General features: G+C 42.6%; 1 protein-coding gene across 1 annotated transcript in view; it reads left to right on the top strand.

Annotated features, from left to right (window-relative positions):
- Positions 1–24,033, top strand: part of AGPS (alkylglycerone phosphate synthase) — a 531,881-nt gene that overhangs the window by 451,716 nt on the left and 56,132 nt on the right. Inside the window, exons 15-16 of the mRNA XM_030208991.1 lie at positions 527–596; positions 14,125–14,186. Of these exons, the coding sequence (XP_030064851.1) occupies positions 527–596; positions 14,125–14,186 (132 nt within the window). The remainder of the gene's footprint in view (positions 1–526; positions 597–14,124; positions 14,187–24,033) is intronic.

The following is a 24,033-nucleotide window of genomic DNA, read 5'->3' as shown; positions in this document are numbered from 1 at the left end:
ATCAGAGGAAGGCGGGACGCTGAGAGGGCAGGGAAGTGAAAGCGAAGGACGGGACGGAGTCGAGGAGCCTGGCTGCTTTATACTTTTATTGCTGCCGCCCACCAGTTCGCCGCTGCGAGTCTGGAGAGATCATCAGTTGAGCCAGAGTGGGTGCTGTTTCTGCCCTGCTAAGCTGGTGCAGTGTGTGTGCGCTTGGGTGGGCGGGCCTGAAGTGAAATTGGGTGGGCCTGGGCCCACCCAGGCCCACCCGTAGCTACGCCCCTGGCCTATTTGAGCACTGTAAAATAATTTCTATTTACATTGTGTTTGAGTTGGAGGCTGCAGATATTCCCTGAAGAAACCTAATAACTATAAAGTAGAAAAATGGGGTACATGTTCTCTCTTTTTTTTTTTTTTTAAATTTTAAAATGTTTAATGATCACTATTAAGTTTGTTTGGCTGGAATATAGTTTATACAGACTTTTCACTGTGTGCGATATGTAGTTCATTTGACACCTCTAACATTTAACCATCCTAACAATTGCAGAGGGCTGGCTGCAGGAGAAGATAATGGACAGAGGGGATACATGCTGACATTTGTCATTGCTTACCTTCGGGTAGGTTACTCTTTTGTCTTCTCTGTTTTAAAAGTGATGTAGATATTGACACATTTACAGGCTTATTTTCGAAAGAGGAGGATGCCCATATTTCAGCACAAATCGGAAGATGGGCGTTCTTCTCACAGGGTCGCCCAAATTGGCATAATCGAAAGCCGATTTTGGACGTCCCCAACTGCTTTCCATCGCGGGGATGACCAAAGTTCAAGGGGGCCTATCGGGGTCGTAACAAAGGCAGGACTTGGGCGTGCCTAACACATGGGCGTCCTCAACCCATAATGGAAAAAAAAAAAGGGCGTCCCTGACGAGCTCTTGGACGACTTTACCTGGTCCTGTTTTTCTTACGACCAAGGCACAAAAAGGTGCCTGAACTGACCAGATGACCACCGGAGAGAATCGGGGATGACCTCCCCTTACTCCCCCAGTGGTCTCTAACCCCCTCCCACCCTAAAAAAACCCATCTTTAAAAATCTTTTGTACTAGCCTCAATGCCAGCCTCAAATGTCGTATGCAGGTCCCTGGAGCAGTTTTAGTGGGTGCAGTGCACTTCAGCCAGGCAAACCCAGGCCCATCCCCCCTACCTGTTACACTTGTGATGGTAAATGTGTGTGCCCCCCCCCCCTTCACCTGTAAGGGCTGTGGTAGTGGTGTACAATGGTGGGTAGTGGGTTTTGGGGGGCTCAGCACACAAGGTAATGGAGCTATGTTCCTGGGAGCAATTTCTGAAGTCCACTGCAGTGCCCCCTAGGGTGCCCGGTTGGTGTCCTGGCATGTCAGGGAGACCAGTACACTACGAATGCTGGCTCCTCCCACGAACAAAAGGGCTTGCATTTGGTCATTTCTAAGATGATCGTCCTTGGTTTCCCTTATCGGTGAAAATAAGAAACGACCAAGTCTAGGGACGACCATCTCTAAGGACTAACTAAATGTCAAGATTTGGGCGTCCCCGACTGTATTATCGAAACAAAAGATGGACGTCCATCTTGTTTCGATAATACGGGTTTCTCCGCCCCTCCACCGGGACGTTTTGCGAGGACGTCCTCCGCAAAATTTGGGCGTCCCCTTTGATTATGCCCCTCATAGTCTACCAAGCAATGCAGATAGCTTTGGAATAAAAAGCCTTGTAAAATGAAAAGCAAATCTGTCCAAAGAATTGTTGGCTTTTGCTTTAATCCTGAGATGGATATTATGCTATTGTTACTATTGTATTCTGTTCATCACCATGAGCATTATTTATGGAAAGACTGTTTACAAATCAAGGCCCTAATGCTCAAAAGTAAACGCGGGCACTAGAGGCCACTAACACTGTACTGGTGTCTGCATTTACCTGTGCAGAATGTTCATAGGCCCAGAGTGCGGGAATATACGAGTGCACAGATGAACAATACAAGTGGCATGCTAATTTCAAGCTCATGTTAATGAGGCCATTTTGTATTCCTCCTCAGTGCTGAGAAAAGAGCACCCAAAACAAAACTGCCTTACCACTGCAAAAAAATTTTTTTTTTAATTCTAGGTTGGAGCAGGCGTTAGGGTGTTGGAAGAGAGGATTTCTTATGATTCTCATGTTTCTCTCATGATTCCTTCTGCAAAATCTGCCTGTTTTTGATTGCTTTTGGAAGCAGAAGGAAGGCCATGCAAGTCCTTAAGTGCTGGGTGTGAAAGCACACTTTGGCATCTGCTTCCTATGTCTAAATTTAAAGCGTCCATGCTAAAAAAAATTTAAAATGCCCAAAGTGAAAACACGCATTGACGTCTGTTTTCTGTGTCCAAATATAAGCATCCAAGCTAAAAATAAAATTTAAACACTTACATTTAGGCCATAGAAAACAGACACCAATGTCTGCACGTGTAGTTTTTACCAGGTGCATGTTTACTGCTGAACTCTTCTGTGCATGTGCCAAACGCAATTCTTCTGCGCCACAGCACGATCTTTCCACCAAACTCTCTAATGCTCAATGCTATGAGTGTGCCTATATTTGCATCTCATTAGTGTTGAGCATTAGGGCGTTGTTCTGCACTGTTCAGCGGTATTTTTACGGCAGTATTTGGAACAGTGCTGCAGTTTTGAGCATCAGTGCCCAAATGAATGAATGAATTTTACACAGTTGTTGCTTTTTCCCCAGTTGACTTCCATTAGATCTGAGAATGCTTCAAATGTTTATATTGGTCAGTGTCATATGTTTACTGTTGTCATAATGGTAATATTCTTGTGAGAAAAGTGGATTCATTTCCATAGAAATGGAAGAAAACTTTTGAAAATATGCAATTTACTTGCCCTAGTATCATTGAGTTACTTTTTGTAATCAAATTATAGTTCTTTATCAGTAGATTAACTTAAATTGGTTACAGACTTGTTTGCCAGTGTGATGTCGATTTTTAAAAAGGGTTCCAGGAGTGATCTGGAAAATTATAGACCGGCAAGCCTGACTTCAGTGTTGGGCAAAATAGTGGAAGCTATTATATAAAAAATAAAATTACAGAACACATAGACAAACATGGTTTAATGGGACAGAGTCGGCATGGATTCAGCCAAGGGAGGTCTTGCCTTACCAATTTGCTTCATTTCTTTGAAGGCATGAATAAACATGTGGATAATGGTGAGCCGGTTCATGTAGTGTATCTAGATTTTCAGAAAACTTTTGACAAAGTACCTCATGAGAAACTCCTAAGAAAAATAAGGAGTCATGGGATAGGAGGCAGTGGCCTTCTGTGGATTAAGAATTAGTTATTGGACAGAAAACAGAGGGTAGGGTTAAATGACCATTTTTCTTAATGGAGGAGGGTGAATAGTGAAGTGCCACAGGGATGTACTGGGACTAGTACTATTTAACATATTTATAAATGATCTGGAATTTGGAATGATGAGTGAGGTGATTAAATTTGCAGATGACATAAAACTATTCAAAGTTGTCAAAACACATGCAGATTGTGAAAAATGGCAGGAAGACCTTAGGAAACTGGAAGACTGGGCATCCAAATGATAGATGAAATTTAATGTTGACAGATGCAAAGTGATGCACATTGGTAAGGATAATCTGAATCATAGATATCTGATTCTAGGGTCCACTTTAGGAGTCAGCACTCAAGAAATAGACCTAGGTGTCATTGTAGACAGTACACTGAAGTCTGTGCGGCTGCAGCCAAAAAAGCAAACAGGATGCTTGGAATTATTAGGAGAGGGATGCAAAGTAAGACCAAAAATATTGTAATGCCTCTGTATTGCTCTATGGTGCGACCTCACCTTGAGTGTTGTATTCAATTCTGGTTGCTGTGTCTCAAAAAGATATAACGGAATTAGAAAAGGTTCACAGAAGAGTGACCAAAATGAAAGAGGGGATGGAACTGCTCCCATCTGAGGAAAGGCTAAAGAGGTTAGGGCTCTTCAGCTTGGAAATGAGACGGCTGAGGGGGGATATGATTGAGTTCTACAAAATCCTGAGTGGTGTAAAGTGGAGAGGGTGAAGGTGAATCGATTTTTTACTCATTCAAAAAGTACTAAGACCAGGGGACACTCAATGAAATTGCATGAAAATACTTTTAAAACAAATAGGAAATATTTTTTCACTCGACTAATAGTTTATCTCTGGAACTCATTACCGGAGGATGTGGTAACAACAGTTAGTGTATCTAGGTTTTTAAAAAGTTTGGACAGGTTCCTGGAGGAAAGGTCCATAGTCTGCTATTGAGACAGACATGGGGAAGCCACTGCTTGCCCTGGAATTGGTAGCATGGAATGATGCTAATTGGTTTTCTGCTAGTATTTGTGACCTGGATTGGCCACTGCTGGAAGGAGGATACTGAGCTAGATGGATCATTGGTCTGACTCAGTATGGCTGTTCGTATGTTCTAAAATTTAAACAAATATGATAGTGGTATCTAACAGCTTCATACATTAACAGATTTTAAAGGATGGATTTTAAAGTTTAACCAGAGTGTGTCTCCATGATGACAAATACTAGTTGGCAATACTAAAAAGCAACCCATGAGACATAGGAAATTATTTCCAATCTCTTTGATGTGCGTTGTATGTGGTGTTTAGCTATGTGTGTGTGTGTGTGTGTGACTGGGAAATTAGAGAAAGAGGGGAAAAGCTCTAACTGCTTTGTCCATAGAAATACATTTGGCCATTTTTTAGAGGAGTTTATTTCTCTGAAAATTTCAGTCTCATTGGCCTATTTTCAAATTCAGTGTGTCTCTTCACTGCCCCTTTCTTTCTGAGCACTCTACCAAAACCCTCATCCACACCCTTGTCACCTCTTGTTTGGACTACTGCAATCTGCTTCTTGCTGGCCTCCCACTTAGTCACCTCTCCCCTCTCCAATCGGTTCAAAACTCTGCTGCCCATCTCGTCTTCTGCCAGGGTCGCTTTACTCATACTACCCCTCTCCTTAAGTCGCTTCACTGGCTCCCTATCCGTTTTCGCATCTTGTTCAAACTTTGTCTACTAACCTATAAGTGTGCTCACTCTGCTGCTCCCCAGTATCTCTCCACACTCGTCCTTCCCTATACCCCTTCCCGTGCACTCCATTCCCTGGATAAATCCTTCTTTTTTTTATGTTTCAACGGTTTTTATTGATGACAAATCAGAAAATACAACTTTACTATATCACATTAATAGCATGTTTGACATTAACACCACTGGTACGCATCCTTATTGATAGTCATCAAACTTTTACATTTTAACCCTCCCCCTCAACTATTTATGTTTCAACAATTTTTTTTATTGATGACAAAACAGACAATCATCTCCAACAAGTGTAATGTACATAAAGTCAAACATCAAAATTTTGTTCCCCCACAGCAGAACATTAATGTCAGTCAGCAAGCTTTGTCTATTATCTCCCCCCCCCCCCCTAATATATTCAAACAAGATAGTACTATAGCAGTGTTTCGTCCCCAGTGCCAACCTTTAACATTCCACTCCCTGCCCTACCCATCCCCCAGCCCCCAGGGTAGATGTTCGCCCAGCCAATTATGAGATCGTTTTGCCCTAGTATATGTGCCGTTCCACTATGGGGCAACTTTCAAGTGTGGACAACAGCAAATTCCAGATGAGGGGTCCTTTTTCCCTTAGTACTTAGTACTGGATAAATCCTTCTTATATGTTCCCTTCTCCGCTACTGCCAACTCCAGACTTCGCTCCTTCTGTCTTGCTGAGCCCTGTGCCTGGAATAGACTTCATGAGCCCCTACGTCTTGCCCCATCCTTGACCATCTTTAAATCTAGATTGAAAGCCCACCTCTTTAACATTGCTTTTGACTCGTAACCACTTGTATCCACTCGCCTCCACCTACCCTCCTCTCCTCATTCCTGTACACATTAATTGATTTGCTTTATTTTTTGTCTACTAGATTGTAAGCTCTTTGAGCAGGGACTTTCTTTCTTCTATGTTTGTGCAGCGCTGCGTACGCTTTGTAGCGCTATAGAAATGCTAAATAGTAGTAGTAGTAATATCCTTACTACCCTAGCAAGTTTTAAATTATAAACAGCACAATAATACTAAGATGCAGACTTCAGTCCCACAACGAGAGGGGTGCTATTCAGCCTTTTGCACTGAGTGTCACATGTGCAATTATCTACCAGTTGGTGAGAGGTTATATGTGTGTACATGATTCAAAGAGCACCTAGCTCTCAGAAAACAAGTCTGTTCTTTTGGGGCTAGAGTAGTAGACTTGGAGGAGCTGATGGAGACAGAGAGGTACATAGAGGAGTCCTAAAGGAATGTTGTAGAGAAGTCCCACCTCCAGGCTGGCAGCTTCTGTGCTGGCTTGGAGGAGGGAGGTCTCCTAAAGGAGAGCGTCAACCTGGTAAAGTAGGAAGTACTCCTGTAACCAGGACCCACCCACCAGCGAATGCAGTATCCTCTCCGCATCATGGATATATCTCCAAGAACTTCTGCCTAAGTGGGCACTCAGATCAGACAAGGCCATAGCGGAGAAACTGCTTTGGTCTTTACAGAAGAAATACCTCAGTGGTGTTAATGTACAGGAGGTGAGCCTTTTTCAAATAAAGGAAACCTCCGGAATGAGAGGGTATAAGATGAAAAGAGGAAATAGGCTTAGGATGAATTTGAGTACATAAGTACATAAGTATTGCCATACTGGGACAGACCAAAGGTCCATCAAGCCCAGCATCCTGTTTCCAACAGTGGCCAATTCAGGTCACAAATACCTGGCGAGATCCCCCCAAAAAGTACAAAACATTTTATGCTGCTTATCCCAGAAATAGTGGATTTTCCCCAAATCCAATTTAATAATGGTCTATGGACTTTTCCTTTAGGAAGCCATCCAAACCTTTTTAAAACTCTGCTAAGCTAACCACCTTTACCACATTTTCTGGCAACGAATTCCAGAGTTGAATTACACGTTGAGTGAAGAAACATTTTCTCTGATTCGTTTTAAATTTACTACTTTGTACCTTCATCGCATGCCCCCTAGTCCTAGTATTTTTGGAAAAAGTAAACAAGCAATTCACGTCTACCCATTCCACTCCACTCATTATTTTATAAACCTCTATCATATCTCCCCTCAGCCATCTTTTCTCTAAACTGAAGAGCCCCAGCCGCTTTAGCCTTTCCTCATAGGAAAGTCGTCCCATCACCTTTATCATTTTCGTAGCCCTTCTCTGCACCTTTTCTAATTCCACGATATCTTTTTTTGAGATGTGGCCACCAGAATTGAACACAATATTCGAGGTACGATCGCACCATGGAGTGATACAAAGGCATTATAACGTCCTCATTTTTGTTTTCCATTCCTTTCCTAATAATACCTAACATTCTATTTGGTTTCTTAGCCTGCGCAGCACACTGAGCAGAAGGTTTCAGTGTATCATCAACGACGACACCTAGATCTCTTTCTTGGTCAGTGACTCTTAACATGGAACCTTGCATGTTGTAGCTATAATTCAGGTTCCTCTTTCCCACAGGCATCACTTTGCATTTGATCACATTAAACGCCATCTGCCATTTAGACGCCCGGTCTCCCAGTCTCGTAAGGTCCTCTTGTAATTTTTCACAATCCTCCCGCAATTTAACTACTTTGAATAACTTTGTGTCATCAGCAAATTTAGTTACCTGACTAGTTACTCCCATCTCTAGGTCATTTATAAATATGTTAAAAAGCAGCGGTCCCAGCACAGACCCCTGGGGAATCCCACTTACTACCCTTCTCCATTGAGAATACTGACCATTTAACCCTACTCTCTGTTTTCTATCTTTTAACCAGTTTTTAATCCACAGTAGGACACTACCTCCCATCCCATGACTCTCCAATTTTCTCTGGGGTCTTTCATGAGGTACTTTGTCAAACGCCTTCTGAAAATCCAGATACACAATATTAACCGGCTCACCTTTATCCACATGTTTGTTCACCCCTTCAAAGAAATGTAATAGATTGGTGAGGCAAGATTTCCCTTCACTAAATCCATGTTGGCTTTGTCTCATTAATCCATGCTTTTGAATATGCCCTGTAATTTTGTTCTTTATAATAGTCTCTGCCATTTTGCCTGCCACCGAATTAAGACTCACCAGTCTATAATTTCCCGGATGTCCCCTTGAACATTTTTTTAAAATCAGCGTTACATTAGCTACCAGTACCTCGCTCGATTTTAAGGATAAATTACATATTACTAACTGCCGTCATCTACTATGTTACTATGTAATAGTTCCGCAAGTTCATTTTTCAGTTCTATCAGTACTCTGGGATGAATACCATCCGGTCCAGGAGATTTGCTGCTCTTCAATTTGTTAAATTGCCCCATTATATCCTCTAGGTCTATAGAGATTTCATTCAGTTTCTCCCACTCTTCAGCTTTGAATACCATTTCTGGCACTGGTATCTCTCCCAAATCTTCCTCTGTGAAGACAGAAGCAAAGAATTCATTTAATCTCTCCTCTACGGCTTGTCTTCCCTGATTGCCCCTTTTACCCCTCGGTCATCTAGCGGTCCAACCAATTCTTTTGCTGGCTTCCTGCTTTTAATATACCTAAAAAAAAATGTTACTATGTGTTTTTGCCTCCAATGCAGTCTTTTTTTCAAAGTCCCTCTTTGCCTTCCATATCAGTGCATTGCATTTGACTTGACATTCCTTATGCTGTTTCTTATTATTTTCAGTTGGTTCTTTCTTCCATTTTCTGAAAGATTTTCTTTTAGCTCTAATAGCTTCCTTCACCTCACTTTTTAATCACGCCGGCTGTCATTTGGTCTTCCGTCCTCCTTTTTTAATAAGTGGAATATATTTGTCCTGGGCTTCCAGGATGGTGTTTTTGAACAGCATCCATGCCTGATGTAAATTTTTGACCCTCGAAGCCGCTCCCAAGTTTTATTTTTTTTTCACCGTTCTCATTTTATCATAGTCTCCTTTTTTAAAGTTAAAAGCTAACGTATTGGATTTCCTGTGTATACTTCAAAACTAATCAAATTTAATCATATTATAATCACTGTTATCAAGCGGCCCCAGCACCATTACCTCCCTCACCAGATCATGCGCTCCACTAAGGTCTAGGTCTAAAATTTTTTTTCTCTCATCGGCTCCTGTACCAGCTGCTCTATAAAGCAGTCCTTGATTTTGTCAAGGAATTTTACCTCCCTAGCATGCCCTGATATTACATTTACCCAGTCAATATCGGAGTAATTGAAATCACTGATTATTATTGTGTTGCCCAGTTTGTTTGCTTCCCTAATTTCCTTCAACATTTCTACATCCGTCTGTTCAACCTGGCCAGGCGGACGGTAGTACACTCCTATCACTATCCTTTTTCCCTTTACACATGGAATTTCAATCCTTAGGGATTCCAATATGTGTTTTGCTTCCTGCAGAATTTTCAATCTATTTGATTCAAGGCTCTTTCACTGAAAGGGTGGTGGACGCGTGGAATGGCCTCCTGGTGGAGGTCGTGGAGATGAAGACTGTGTCAGAGTTTAAGAAGGCGTGGGACAGACATGTGGGATCTCTTAGGAAAAGGAGGAGTTAGTGGTTACTGAGGATGGGCAAACTGGATGGGCCATACGGCCTTTATCTGCCATCATGTTTTTGTCTACCTATACCAGAAATGATGATTCAGAGGAACAGAAAGAAATCTCAGTGAATCTGGAAGAAGTACTAAGCCAAATTGACAAGCGAATAGTAAATAAACTGGATCAGATGGCATGCATCCAAGGGTACTGAAAGAACTCAAACATTGCTGATCTGCTGTTAGTAATCTGTAACCTGTCATTAGTTGTCCATAGTACCTGAAGATTGGAGGCTGGCCAATGTGACGCCAATTTTTTAAAAGGGTTCTAGGGGTGATCTTGGAAATTACAGACCGGTAAGTCTGATGCCAGTGCTGGGTACAATAGTAGAAACTATTATAAAGAGTAAAATTGTGGAACATATAAATAAACATGGATTAATGGGACAGTCTCAGCATGGTTTCAGCCAAGGTAAGTCTTGTCTCGCCAATTTGCTTCATTTCTTTGAAGACCAGAATAAACATGGATAAAGGTGAGCAGGTTGATATAGTATACCTAGGTTTTCAGGAGGCTTTTGACAAAGTTCCTGTTTTGTTTCGGGGTTCAGAGACCCCTAGGTTCTGTCTGGTACTGGAGCTCAGCTGTCCAGTGGCAGAGAGAACCCCCAAGAAGGCTGGATTGACCTCAAATCTAACTCCATCTCTAAATAGAATATTTCACTAGTACAGGGGTAATCAAGAGGTTGTGAAGTTCTAAAAGGAATTGCCACTGAGAGGGACATCAGGTCTAAGGGACCCGCACTGGCAAGAAAAAGATACCAGCCTTATGACAAACTGGATTTAGGCTACAGGTTATACAATGCGGCGAAAGAAAGCCTGATAGAGCAAAAGCATTTATACTTACTGCCTTTGATCATTAAGTGAAGCCCACAGAACATCATTTGGGATGAGGAGTTTGCCAAGATACAGGTCAAATCAGTGATTGACAACAAGCATGTACAATCAATTAGTTATAGGAATATAATAATCCAGCTGCAAACAGGTGCTATCTGAATCTTAGTCTTTTATAATTTCTTTTACCAATCAAAAGGTTTTACATGGGAAAGCAATTAGGTAATTTGTCAATTCTGCTGGTCACATTGGTTTCCCCTGGAGAGAGTGAGTGGCAACCCTTCTCTCTAGCTTAAACCAGGAAATACACTAACTTTTATAGGTTCATACAGGATATCAGTAATATGACAGTAAGCCCATCTGATTGGATCTAATTTATATCATGGTTGTCACTGATTGGCTTATGCTAATGAGTAGCTTCATCTCGTGAACATGTTCTCATCTTTAGCTTGCTTAACCACAAACTTAAGCACGACCTTACACCTAGTTTGAGGAGCCATCTGTATCCTGTTTATGCGGTTTCTGCATCCTAACTTCTTCCTCATTCTGCTGCATTGTCCTTCCTCATTTAGCTCAGGAGCTTGCTGGAACTTCAGAGTAGAGAGTTGCACGGGGACAGAAATCTTACCCATCCCCACTGGAATCTTACCCGTCCCCACCCATCCCCACTGGAATCTTACCCATCCCCACCCATCCCCGCAAAAATGTAAACCATCCCAACCCGTCCCCACCCGTCCCCGCAAGAATTTAACCCATCCCCACCCATCCCCGTAAGAATTTAATAGTACATAAAAGAAAGTTCCAGTCAGCTCCCTCAGTCTCTCTCTGGATTTGAGCCACAGCACTGTAGGCAGGAAGGAACGGAAGTTGGAACTTGGAACACTCTGGTGCGCACATGTAAGATTTGTCTCTGATTCACTGGCAGTGTGTGCTGAGAGGTCGCCACATGCACGCGCCAGTAGGTCAGGTGACATCTGATTCTCGTGCCTGTGTCAGAGCTGAGGTCTGTGCACCAGCCTGGGAGCAAAGAGGATTAATAGTAACATAGTAAGTGACAGCAAATAGACCTGAACGGTCCATCCACTCTGCTCAATAGTCACACTCATGATCAATTCATCATTAAATCAACAAGTGTGATATTATATACTTGATTATGGTCTTTCTTTCGTGTTTCTGGAACAAAGACCACAGAAGTCTATCTGGCCCCATCCTTATGTTCCAACTGCTGGAGTTGCCATCGAAGCCCACTCCAGCCTATTCATGTTCTCATTTGTGGGACACAGACCATAAAAGTCTGTCCAGCACTGTCCTCATGTTCCAGCCACTGAAGTTGCTGTCTAAGCCCTTTCCAGCCCATCCTACACCAGATTGCCATGTATGAGACACAGACCATACAAGTCTGCCAGGTATCAGCCCTAGTTCATCACAGCCAGAGTCGCCATCTAAGCGTCACTTGACACATCCACACACATGCAGCCATTTAAGGTTAGGTTTTTTATAACTTCCATTTTCTAATTAGAGATCCTCTGTGTTCATCCCATGCCTTTTTGAATTCCGTCATCATTTGTGACTCTACCACCTCCTTAATGGAAGACTTTCCACATTTATGCTGTTAAAGCAAGGAGGAGGAGGAGGAGACAGCACTCAAAGAAATTGGTATTTGGTAGATGAGAGGCTGGTGCAGGTGGAGCTTACAATTCCACGGGAAGCCCACAGAACTGGTTCCATCCCCGCGGGAACCCCGCAGGAACTGACTCCATCCCCGCGGGAACCCCGCAGAACAGCTTCCGTCCCCGCGGGAACCCCGCAGGAACTGCCTCCGTCCCTGCGGGAATCCTGCGGGTTCCGCGGGATTCCCGCGGGGACGGAAGCCGTGCAGCTCTCTACTTCAGAGTTCAAATTTCGGCTAAAGGCCTGTACTTTTCTTGTCATTTTTAGAGCCTGTACCTAAGTCTCAGGCCTGGGCTTCCAAATAATTATACATTCCTTATGAGAGACTCCTGAGAAAATTAAAGAGACAAGTTCCTGGAGGAAAAGTCCACAGTCTGCTATTGAGACAGAAGCCACTGCTTGCCCTAGGATTGTTAGCATGGAATGTTGCTGTTATTTAGGTTTCTGCCAGGTACTTGTGACCTGGATTGGCCACTGTTAGAAACAGGGTACTGGGCTATATGGACCGTTGGTCTAACCCAGTATGGCTATTCTTATGTTGTTATGTACTTATATAAGAAGGACAATTGCTGATATGTCAAAAAGCAGCTGTAAACCGAGGGTTTTTAAATTATAACTTGGAAGGACTGCAAATATGAGTAGTAGAAACTGTTTCTATCTTTTTTTTTTTTTTAACACTAGTTTCTCTTTTACTTTGTGTGCCATAAGCATTCATTCACAACTATTTTTGAGGTTCTTTTTTTTTCCTAATTATGCTCCCTTACTGCCATAGCCCTTATCAGATGCAGACTGTGGCTCCCTCCAAACCCAGGAATGCTTGTATCTTTTTTTTGTTTGTTTTGTTTCGATCGATTTTTATTAAAAAATTTTCATTTTATATAAAATAAAACATCAGACACCCATAAACATAGAATATCACCAGAAACATCAGCACAGAATATTCCATAACCAGGGGAAACCTCCCCCTGGAATCCCCCCCCCCATGCCTGTCCCCACCCATATCCATATTAAACACCTCATGGGATGAGTGTTCACTGTTGTTTCTTCAGAGTGTGCCCCAAACTAAATGTTTGCCTTAACCCCTCCCCTCCCCTCCACAAGATGGGCCCATTCTTCTTGTGATGGGTCATATTGTCCATGGCATCTGTCAGTCAAATGTTCCATATCTCGTAGTACCTTTAAGCACTATACCCAATCCTGTAGGGTGGGCCCAATGGAATGCTTCCATTTGGTAGCTATCTCACTTTTGGCTGCTTACAAACAGTCATTTAAATCTCCATTGCCATTTAGGTCCTCTCCTATTACTGAAGCCCAATGCATGCATCTTAACTCTGGCCACTGGGTGTTACTGTTGTGAGATAACTAGGATTCCCTTCTTCCACCCTACTCTGGGGGCTTTGAATGTTGCCTTTGCTGTATCTCTGCTCAGTTGGAGGAACGGAACACCTAACCCAGGTCCTTCCATCTAGGCCAGCCCTGTTCTAATTTATAACCAAAAAACATGCAATGAAAATATTGTCCTTTTGTTAAATCATTGGCGAGTATCTCTTTGAAATCACTACATGAAGATGGTTTGTGTGTTCTGTAAGCTTATAAGGAAACTTGAATTAACTTTGTAGGAATGTGCATCAGTAAACGTTTAATGCAGTGTTTGGTGTTTTCTCTGGTAAGTAGTAAATCTCTTTTGTATTATGTATGTGGGTTGGTAGAATCTGTCGTGTATTCTTACCAGAAACTCTAACAGATTTTATAGATGTTTCATTTTAATTTCTTAAATGTCCGCAAAACAGTTTTTATGTGACTAAAATACAGTGCTAATGCTAAACAGAGCAGAAACTAGTATAGATCGGTATCAGATATGTTGCTTGTATGATTTGTGCACATATCCTTTAGGAACTGCTCAGCTAAGTATCTGTTTTCTTGGCTACACAAATCTGATTAGGCTTCTGTAAGTTAAAAATAAATCTGGCAGTTTTAAACCATTCTTTTATTACTTTGTGTGTTTATTAATAGGACCTGGGTATGGAGTACTATTTAATTGGAGAATCCTTTGAGACCTCTGTTTCCTGGGATAGGTAAAATAATTCTAATATTCTTTTTGTATATGAGCATTTTAAACTGCTGTCTGTATTGGGAGACTTGCTAAATATTCTTATTTCATTTGAATACATTTAGACATCTCAATTTATGTTGAAAAGTGAATACTGTATGTGAAGATGCAATCTGTTGTTTCTTGATGCTGGTCCCAGATTAATTTATTGGAATTTTATTGACCTCCTTTATGAACAGATTCACCCAAGACGGTATTCAGCAAGTACAACTTGATGTAAAAAAAACATATAATTTTGTTAACAGCATAATACTAAAATAGCCAAAATAAAAGCATAAATACAATCAATGAGGTTAAGTTGAATATGGCAAATTGAATCCTAGTACAGGGCTAACATGATACTATATCAGAAATATAAACATTTAACAGCACTGTAAAACAATCATATAACAGAAACATGATAAGTTAACAGAATAAAAATGATCCCATGATGGCAAGCACAGAAGAATATTCATACAATACAGGTAAGATCCACATGATGTCAGCACAATACAAATGAAACACCTTAATAGGCATGTATTAGAACATTCAAATAACATAGATATGATGCTATTGCTGATTGTACAATACGATGAAACATCTTAATAGATAGCCGAAGAGGCAGGTGCTATTAAATATGTTGCTAAGAGGCTTTTGATTTATTTATTTATATAAGAGTTTATAGGAGAACTGGAAAATAGCAGTTAAGGAGTAGAACTATTGTCAAATCATGATCATAGTTATGGGCCTTCTTACTGTTATGTATCTTGTGTTTGGGAAGAGTTTGACATAAAGTATATGACACAGCTTGTTGAATGTGACAGCTCTCCTTTCTTAACCCTCTCCTTTTCTGCACAGTCTGGTGGTGGGGTTTTTTGGTTGCCTTTGCTTCCTTTTCTGGAGTTAGTCGTCTCCTTATTTCACACTTGCTCCTAGGTGGGGAAGAAGTCTTTCTCCTCTGGCCCTTGGCCACAACACAGTATTAACACTAAGTGGCTTATAAGTGCATTTAAGTAGATTTCAGTCAGGATGAGAGAGAGGAAATAAAATCAAGGGAAGAAACTCAAATAGTCATGAATGAAGGCTTATGCTACTGTACTTGGGGCAGGTTTAGATTGTAAGCTCTTTGAGCAGGGACTGTCTCTCTTTGTTAAATTGTACAGCGCTGCGTAACCCTAGTAGCGCTCTAGAAATGTTTAGTAGTAGTAGTTTTATTGGAGGTCCAAACCTTTGCAATTAAGTTGCTGAGCCATTAAAAAATTAATTGAAAAGCAGCATTAGTTAAGAGGTTCAAATGAAACTTGTCCATGTTAAGGTCATTTTAGCAGATAAATAAAAATATGGAGTCGATTATTCAGCATGATTTAAGTTGGCTGCCCCCTTAAACCACACTATTCAGTAGTGCATAACCAGGCAGTGCCTCTGAATACTGCTCATTCCAAAACTGAGCAATATTGGAGGAATGAGTTGGGGAAGACCACGTTTAGGTGGGCACAGGCCATAATCACTGCCAGTGCCTGCATAGCGAACTAGTCAGATAGGACTGCCTTTTGTGTGGTCCTGTCTTTGACTGCTTAGCCATGCGGGTGCCGGTGCTGAATATCAGCCAGCCCCACATAACGTCTAGGTTGCAGTTGCCAAACCGATCCTCCTCCAGTTTCCACCTTCCTATTCCCCCTAATTCTCTGCTATCCAGAATGTCTGATTTTTTGTATTGTTCTCCAACAGTGTTGGGAGGCGGGGATAGTGCTGGGCAGACTTATACGGTCTGTTCCCTGAAGAGGGCAGGTACAAATCAAAGTAGGGTATACACAAAAAGTAGCACATATGAGTTTATCTTGTTGGGCAGACTGGATGGACCGTGCAGGTCTTTTTCTGCCGTCATCTACTATGTTACTATGTTATCTGTGGCTAAGACCTATATGCTGCTTTATTGCTGAAATCTTTGAACATAAGAATAGCCATACTGGGACAGACCAATGGTCCATCTAGCCCAGTATCCTGTATCTAACAGTGGCCAATCCAGATCACAAGTACCTGGTAGAATCTCAAATAGTAGCAAGATTCCATGCTATCAATCCCAGGGACAGCAGTGGCTTTCCCCATTTCTATCTCAATAGTAGACTATAGACTTTTCTTCCAGAAATTTGTGCAAACCTTTTTTTAAACCCAGATACGCTAACTGCTGTTACCACATCCTCTGATAATGAGTTCCAGAGCTTAACTATTCATTGAGTGAAAAAAAAATATTTCCTCCTATTTGTTTAAAAAGTATTATCATTTAATTTAGTCTTAGTACTTTTTGAAAGAATAAACAGTCAATTCACATTTACCTATTCAGGATTTTGTAGTCCTCTATTATATCCCCCCTCAACCTTCTCTTTTTCAAGCTGAAGAGCCCTGTCATGAAATGCCTAGCCACCCACCTGGGGCTACCCCACGGCCACTTGGAGGATCTGTCTCCAGCAAAGCTGAGGTACGCCTGCATCTGCCACTTGTGGTCTACACTAGCACTCTCCTCCCACCAACTAGATCCCAACTGCCTCTGGACAAGTCTCCCGCTCTCAAATTATCCCCAGTGATTCTAGGTTACTGGGGCCACACTCCCAGTAGTCTCACAGTTCCTAGGAAGCATTCACAGACCAACACGCAAACCACCGGGATTCTTAGTCAGTCCTGTGAAGCAGAGACAATAAACTAAAAATGTTTATTGTCATGAAAAATTAGAACATTGAACAGAAAAGGTGCGATCAGCAAAACAATAACAGGTAACTGAAATATGGATCAATTATAACACTAATTGTATACTGTCTAAATAGTACCTGGGTTGATCAGGACATATATCTGCTCACATGTTATCAAAAATAACTTTTCACAGGGCCTCAGCAAAGAGATCTTCCTCTCTCTTCCCGCTGGCTAAAAATGGAGAAAAAAGCCAGTACATCCTAGATGAATTGAGCTCCTGGTCCAATCAGAGCCCAGAACAACATGTTTTCAAAAATATATTGCATCTTACTTCCTGCCTGTGCCAGGTCATTCCTCTGTAACGGTTTTAAAGTAAGGAAACACCAGCTGCTGGCCAATAGGAGAAGTTCACTTCAAGAATTATCTAAGACAGTTTTACAGGCTTAAAAACTCACTGTTTTGTCACAAGCCTTAACCTCTTAAGCCTTTCCTCATATGAGAGGAGTTCCATCCCTTTAATCATTTTGGTCATCCTTCTTTGAACCTCTTCTAATTCTGCTGTATATTTTTTGAGATTTGGCAACCAGAATTGCACACAATACTCAATGTGAGGTCACACCATGGAGCGATACAGAGGCATTATAGTATTCTTTGTCTTATTTTCTATCTCTTTCTTAATGATTCCTAGCATTCTGTTTGGTTTTTTGGCGGTTGCCACACACTGAACAGATTTCAGCATATTGTCCACGATATGACATCACTTTTTCCCTTTATCATTGCTTTCCTTCTGGAGAGCACAATCTGAAAATCTTCCTTTTTTTTTTTTTTTGTTGTTGTTGTTAGAGAGCATCCTAATATGCTCTTAAATATTTTTTGCAAGCACTAATATCAAATAGCTTATTCTGCTATTTTGATTGAGTTATGACCATTCGAGAAGAGATCACTATAACATACACTGTATGTCATAACCTAGGTGAATTTTGTCTCGCGTATAACTCATCTGAGCTTATTTGCTTATGAGTAAAATTACCACCCTTAATGGGATCTTTTTTTCTGATACGGTGATGGTGGTGGTGGTGAGGGGTTATCAACATGGGCTACTGTTAAGATGAGTTATTTTACCACTACCTCGTTCTGTTTTAGCATGTCCCATTTTATGCAATAAGACCTAATTACTAATAACTCATTAATAACCTCTTCCTTTAGTGTCTTTCATTTTGATTCATATAAAGGCCAAGGTGTTTCCTTTTTTATTTAGGCTCAATTTATCATTTTGTTTCAACCAAGAATACAAAATACAGCAGAACTTGGACTTATGGTAGCTCCAAAGGGACAGCAGCTGCTGTAAGGAAAGCTCAGTGACAGGAAAATCAGCAGCACAAAACCCTGACATTAAGCTGAACTCCTTTGCCAGATCGCAACAGCCTGCTGCACTTCTTTTGATTTCACTTTCGATGTGTGGGGGCACACCAGAAGTGAAATAAAAAGAAATGCAGAGGGTATGCTGGACATTGTGGGAGGATAGGGATACAGAAAAGGAGATGTTAGACATGGGGGGGGGGGGGGGGGATATGGGCACAAAGGAGGAGATGGTGGACATGGGGGGGGGGGGATAGGGGCTCAAAGGAGGAGATGCCTAGCTCTAACGAGCTAATTTTACGGGTGCTCTGGAGCTGTCGGAGGAAGGAAACACAAGCATGCAGCTGCAAAGGCTGCCTGCTTGTGCTCCCTACCTCTTCTGCCCCCCCCCCCCCTCCCATGACACCTCTGTAGGCAATTCCCTGTTGGTCTAATGGAATCCAGACCCCCCCATGCCCCCCAATCCTTCCCCTGAAAAAATTCCCTGGTGGTCCAGTGAACTCCACACCCGCCCTCCCCCCCATCCCAGCAATTGACCCTGGTGGTCTAGCAATTCTCCCCTCCGCTCCCCTCCCCTGTACCTTAAAAAGAAGTTGGGCAGGAGCAATGGCTCCTGCCTCAGTGCTGCTGCTTACATTTCAGACTGGTGCCTGATTAGTTTGGCAGATCTGTCCTTTTTTTTTTTTTTAATTATCTTTATTGGAGTTCTCATCAATGGTAACAATATTAGAAAAACAAACTGCTTCAACATTCAGCAGGCAAAAAAAACCCATCCACAACATATCATATAACATGTGGTACCATATCAAGCAAAACCGATACACATATATAGTAACAGATGCAATCCAACCATCCATTGAAGAGCTCCAGCATCCATTTTTCTGTTATCTCCCTCTCCCCCTCCCTCCCCCCTCCCCCCCCCCCCCCTCCCCCCCCATGATGGGACCCTACAAACAAACCACCCATCTTCTTCCAGCTTCCTTTTACCGGATCACAAACCAAGGTACTAACCCGTGATGACATTATCTTGCATTATAACACATTAGTACAACATCCTACACAGATCCAGAGGAGACCATGGATATCCTCTGAGAGGAGCCCCAAGAGCATTTCCCCAACTGAACCTAGTAGTCTTGCAATGTACCTCAAGCATTAAGAAGCAAACTGCGCTCCTGATGCGAAAGGTGTAGCCAATAAGGTTCCCATATGCTCTGAAAGCATTTCCACTGTGTTTCAGCCCTCTTAGCCACCCCTTCTCTCTCAAATAGCGCTAGATCAAACATAAACGTTTTCCACATAGTGATTTGAGGAGCTCTTTGCATACGCCAATGTACAAGTATTACCTTTTTCGCTAACAAAAGAGCTTTCGCCAAGAACAGGTGCTGTGCCACAGATTCCACTTGCAGCAAGGTCTTGTCATAGAACAGAAACCCCACCGAATGATTCGGAACCTGTCGTCCTATACAATCTGATAGTACCCTCCTAACCCTTTCCCAAAACACCTGAGTCTTACCACAAGCCCAATACATATATCCCAGTGAAGCATTGTCTACCCCACATTTAGGGCATCTACCTGAATCTGAGAACCAGCTTGGAAGGCTGTCCAGGGAGCAATGTGCATTCTAAGAAGAAATTTATACTCCTGCTCTCTATGTTGCTCATTGCTAAAGGTTCGTACAATATTTGCAAGAAACTCCTGGAGCACCCCCACATCCATGCTACCCTTTAATTCTTCCGACCAGGCCTCTGTAGCTCTCTGCAAAGAGACCATCGGCCTAACATCTTAAAGCACCCGTATGTAATTGGATAATCTGGGATGCATGGTATCCTCCAATCTCAAACCCTCTGTTACCCGCTGGGCAGAGAGGAGACATAATGTCGAACTTGTAAAAACAAAAAAATATCAGAACTCCCCCATCCATATCTCTCACACAAAGTCGACATAGGTAGCATTTTCCCTTCCCCATCCAATATATCCCCTACCCACCGAATGGCCACCTCCCCTTCGTTCTCCATGAATCCACCTCTCCCCATCCCCGGTGGAAAATCTAGATTACCCACCAGTGGCAAGAAGGGTGACACTCCCCGCATTCCTCCAAACACTTTGCATAGGACCCTCCACACTGTCCTCATATACCTCCAAACCACTTGTTTCTTGGACGCCTCTGTCAGTTGTTCAACCCTAGCATGCAACAAGTAGGATGCTGACAAAGGGTACATGCAGCTAGCCTCTACCTCAAAAGGCGTAAACCCCGATGTCCCAAGCAGCCAATCTCAAACATGCCTCATGCCACAGCTCAGATTATATTGCCTCAGATCCAAAAGCCCCATCCCTCCTTTAGCCCTAGGGTTCATAAGAGTGGACAAAGATATTCTGGCCCTCTTACCCTTCCAGAGGAAAGAGCTCAAGACATTATTTAGTTTTCTCAGATCTGCCTCTTTCAGCCAGATAGGCAAGATCTGTAGCACATACAACCACCGGGGCATTATGAGCATATGCTATATAATAAAAAGCACCTCCAACATTCTGAAGCTGACTCTGTGGCACTGTGGCAGAGTAGGGTTCGTAAGTCTGTAGTTCAGCGTTTCATTGGCTCTCACTGTCCCCACCCTCACGTCGAGGAAACGGAATGCTGCATAGTTGCCAAGCAAACAAACGCGACATCACAGGAACGAAGACCCAATCAGACAGAACGGAACTTGGAGGAGGGAAGTGGAGTGGATTTAATCTCTAACAAACAATCATATACAGGGCAGTATGAACATCAGTGGAGGCAAGTGCACAGAACGGAAGGGAAGACAAACATTTAATCACTTTGTCACTCAAACACACACACACACACACACACTCAATCACTCTGTGTATCTCTCTCTTACACTGTAAAACACACTGTCACTCTCAGTGTCTCACATGGGCAGCTGTATGTTGCATTCTCACAAGTAAGGAGCTCTTCTGATGTGATTGTTAAACTGATTGAAGGGCCTGAACAAGGAAAACTTTTACCACATTGTAACACAGTTTACACAAAAAAATATTGTATATAAAGGAATCTTACACATGTAAACAACAATTATATTCAGAATACAACCGTGGAAACATTAATGGCAGGAACTCATTACATTGCTAGCGCCCGTTTCATTGTGTTAAGAAATGGACCTTTTTTACTAGTTATACAAGAAGATGCGCAAACACTCCTCCGTTCTCCATAATAACGGACACACATTTAGCTCATACAGTTTGTTTGTATCTGCAGCTATGTACGCACCCAAATACTTCAGGGAGCCCCCTGCCGCCTTCAGTGGAAACTCCGCCCCCAGATCTTCAAGCCTCATATTTATTGGCAACGCTTCGGACTTGGACACATTAAGTTTAAGTCCGGACATGAGCCCGAATTCATCAAATAGCTGCAACACCTGCTTCCATGTCCTGCCTGGCTCTGTCACCACCAACATAATATCGTCAGCAAAGGCCATACACTTTAGTGGGGCGCACCTTTGTGATACTGCTATCCCTGGTATGCTTTCAGCAGACCTAAGCCGCACCAACAATGGTTCCAGAAAAAGTATATATAACAAAGGCAACAGGGGACACTCCCGCCATGCACTTCTCCCTAATGGGAATCTATAGAACTGGGCAAAAATCTGCTCCAACTTCTTCTGATCTGTTTCTACCCTTCCCCCAGAGTCATACAGAGCAGATATCACGGACATACCTGACCACCTCTTAGTAAGATCTGCCAGCAATTTACCCGGCTTATTTCCATATTTAAAGAGTCTGTACCTTTGATAAAAGATGCTTTTCTGCGCCTGCTCCTGAAATAAGCTATTGGGTGCCCCTTGAGCCCACTCCAGAGCATGCTTACCCGCTGCTGTGGGACAGTCGCTCAGCCGCCTCTTGAGCATTCTAATTCATCTCTCCAACTCCACCATCCTATTAGCCTGTTGTCTCTTTCTCTTTGCGACATACGCTATGATGTCTCCTCTAATAACTGCCTTCCCTGCTTCCCACATTAAAGCAGGATTTGTCACATGCTCTTTGTTATTTTGTAGGTACTCCTCCCATTTATGACTCAAGTAATTTCTAAAAACCCTGTTCTTATACAGATATACGGGGAACTTCCATCTCCCCCTCATTCCTCCTCCCACACCTCCTAGGTCAGCAGTGATATATACAGGGGTATGATCTGAAACCACCAGTGGCCCAATTTCAGCCCTCTGCACTTGATGGAAAATATCCCTAGAAAGAAAAATATAATCTATTCTAGATTTTGTTGCGTGAACCCTCGAGACATGAGTAAAATCCTTCTCTAAAGGGTGCATAGTTCTCCAAGAATCTACCAGATCAAGACTTTTCATCAAAACCCCCGACCCCTCTGCTGTTCTAAATCTGGACCTCTGCACTCTAGCCGTAGTATCCATGTTGGGATCCAGAATTGTGTTAAACTCCCCCAGGATGACTTTTGGTCCAGCGATCCCTGACAGGACAGCAATTAATTTCCTAAAAAATGTCTGCTGAGAGGTATTGGGCGCATATACAGAAACTAAAGTAAGTCGAGATTGGTGCAAGGCCCCCTCCACAATCACATATCTCCTGTCTACATCAGCTGTGATCTTATACTTCACAAAAGGGACCTTTTTACTTATTAAAATAGCTACCCCATCCTTACTTTTTGGCGCAGACGCCCAATAACACTGAGCCACCCAAGCATGCTGTAATTTTTGATGCTCCATATCATTGTTTAGTTTCTTGTAACAATTTTTGATGCTCTATATCATTAAGTTTAGTTTCTTGTAACCCAGCAATACCCACACTATGTGCATTCAGATACTGCAAAATCTTAGCTCGTTTAATCGGCGAATTTACGCCTGACACATTCCAGGACACACAGGTTACCCCTTTATGTGGAGGAGTGGCCTAGTGGTTAGGGTGGTGGACTTTGGTCCTGGGGAACTGAGGAACTGAGTTCGATTCCCACTTCAGGCACATGCAGCTCCTTGTGACTCTGGGCAAGTCACTTAACCCTCCATTGCCCCATGTAAGCCGCATTGAGCCTGCCATGAGTGGGAAAGCGCGGGCTACAAATGTAACAACAACAACCCCATAAGCAAGAAGGGAACCTTGACAATACACTCTCCAACAATCTTACTGTTTTTCCCCACCCTGGGGCCCAGCCTCCCCCACGGTGAGCTATCAAACTCACATCTCCATAACCACATCTCCATAACCATACACTCCAACACACTCTCAACCTTCGCCTCCCACTGTTCCATCCCCCCCCTCCGCTCCCCCCTCCCCCATCCCTCTGCCCCCCAACCTCCCAGTTCTCCTCCATTACACTCAAAGGCCATTTCCCGACCCCCTCCCCACTATCTATACACACAGAAGAAACTTTACCCCCCCTACCTTGCTTCATAAACCGTACATCCACGCATCCCCTTATAACTGCCCCACAGTATGCAGTTTACTCATATCAAAAACTTTCCCCGACAAACAATCTCACCCCCAAAAACCCATACAATCTTCAACCTAATACTAGCCCACATACATTCCAGAATGTTCCACCACTCTTAATCAGCAGTGCAATACCTTTCCCCCAGAAAATTATTATATAATGTTCAATTCGGGAACCACTGCTGCATCTGCTTTTTCGCTGCTTCGCTAGTCTCGAAAATATGCGCTTTTCCTTCCTTGATCACCCGGAGCCTCGCTGGGAACTGCAAAGTAAATCTTGATTTGCTTCTCCACCAATTTCTTACAAATGTCCGAATATCCTTTCCTCAGCTGGGCC

This window comes from Microcaecilia unicolor, chromosome 7 (genome assembly GCF_901765095.1).
Source record: "Microcaecilia unicolor chromosome 7, aMicUni1.1, whole genome shotgun sequence".
NCBI lineage: Eukaryota > Metazoa > Chordata > Amphibia > Gymnophiona > Siphonopidae > Microcaecilia > Microcaecilia unicolor.
Note: the sequence above shows the minus strand (reverse complement) of the source record. Positions and strands in the feature narration are given on the sequence as shown.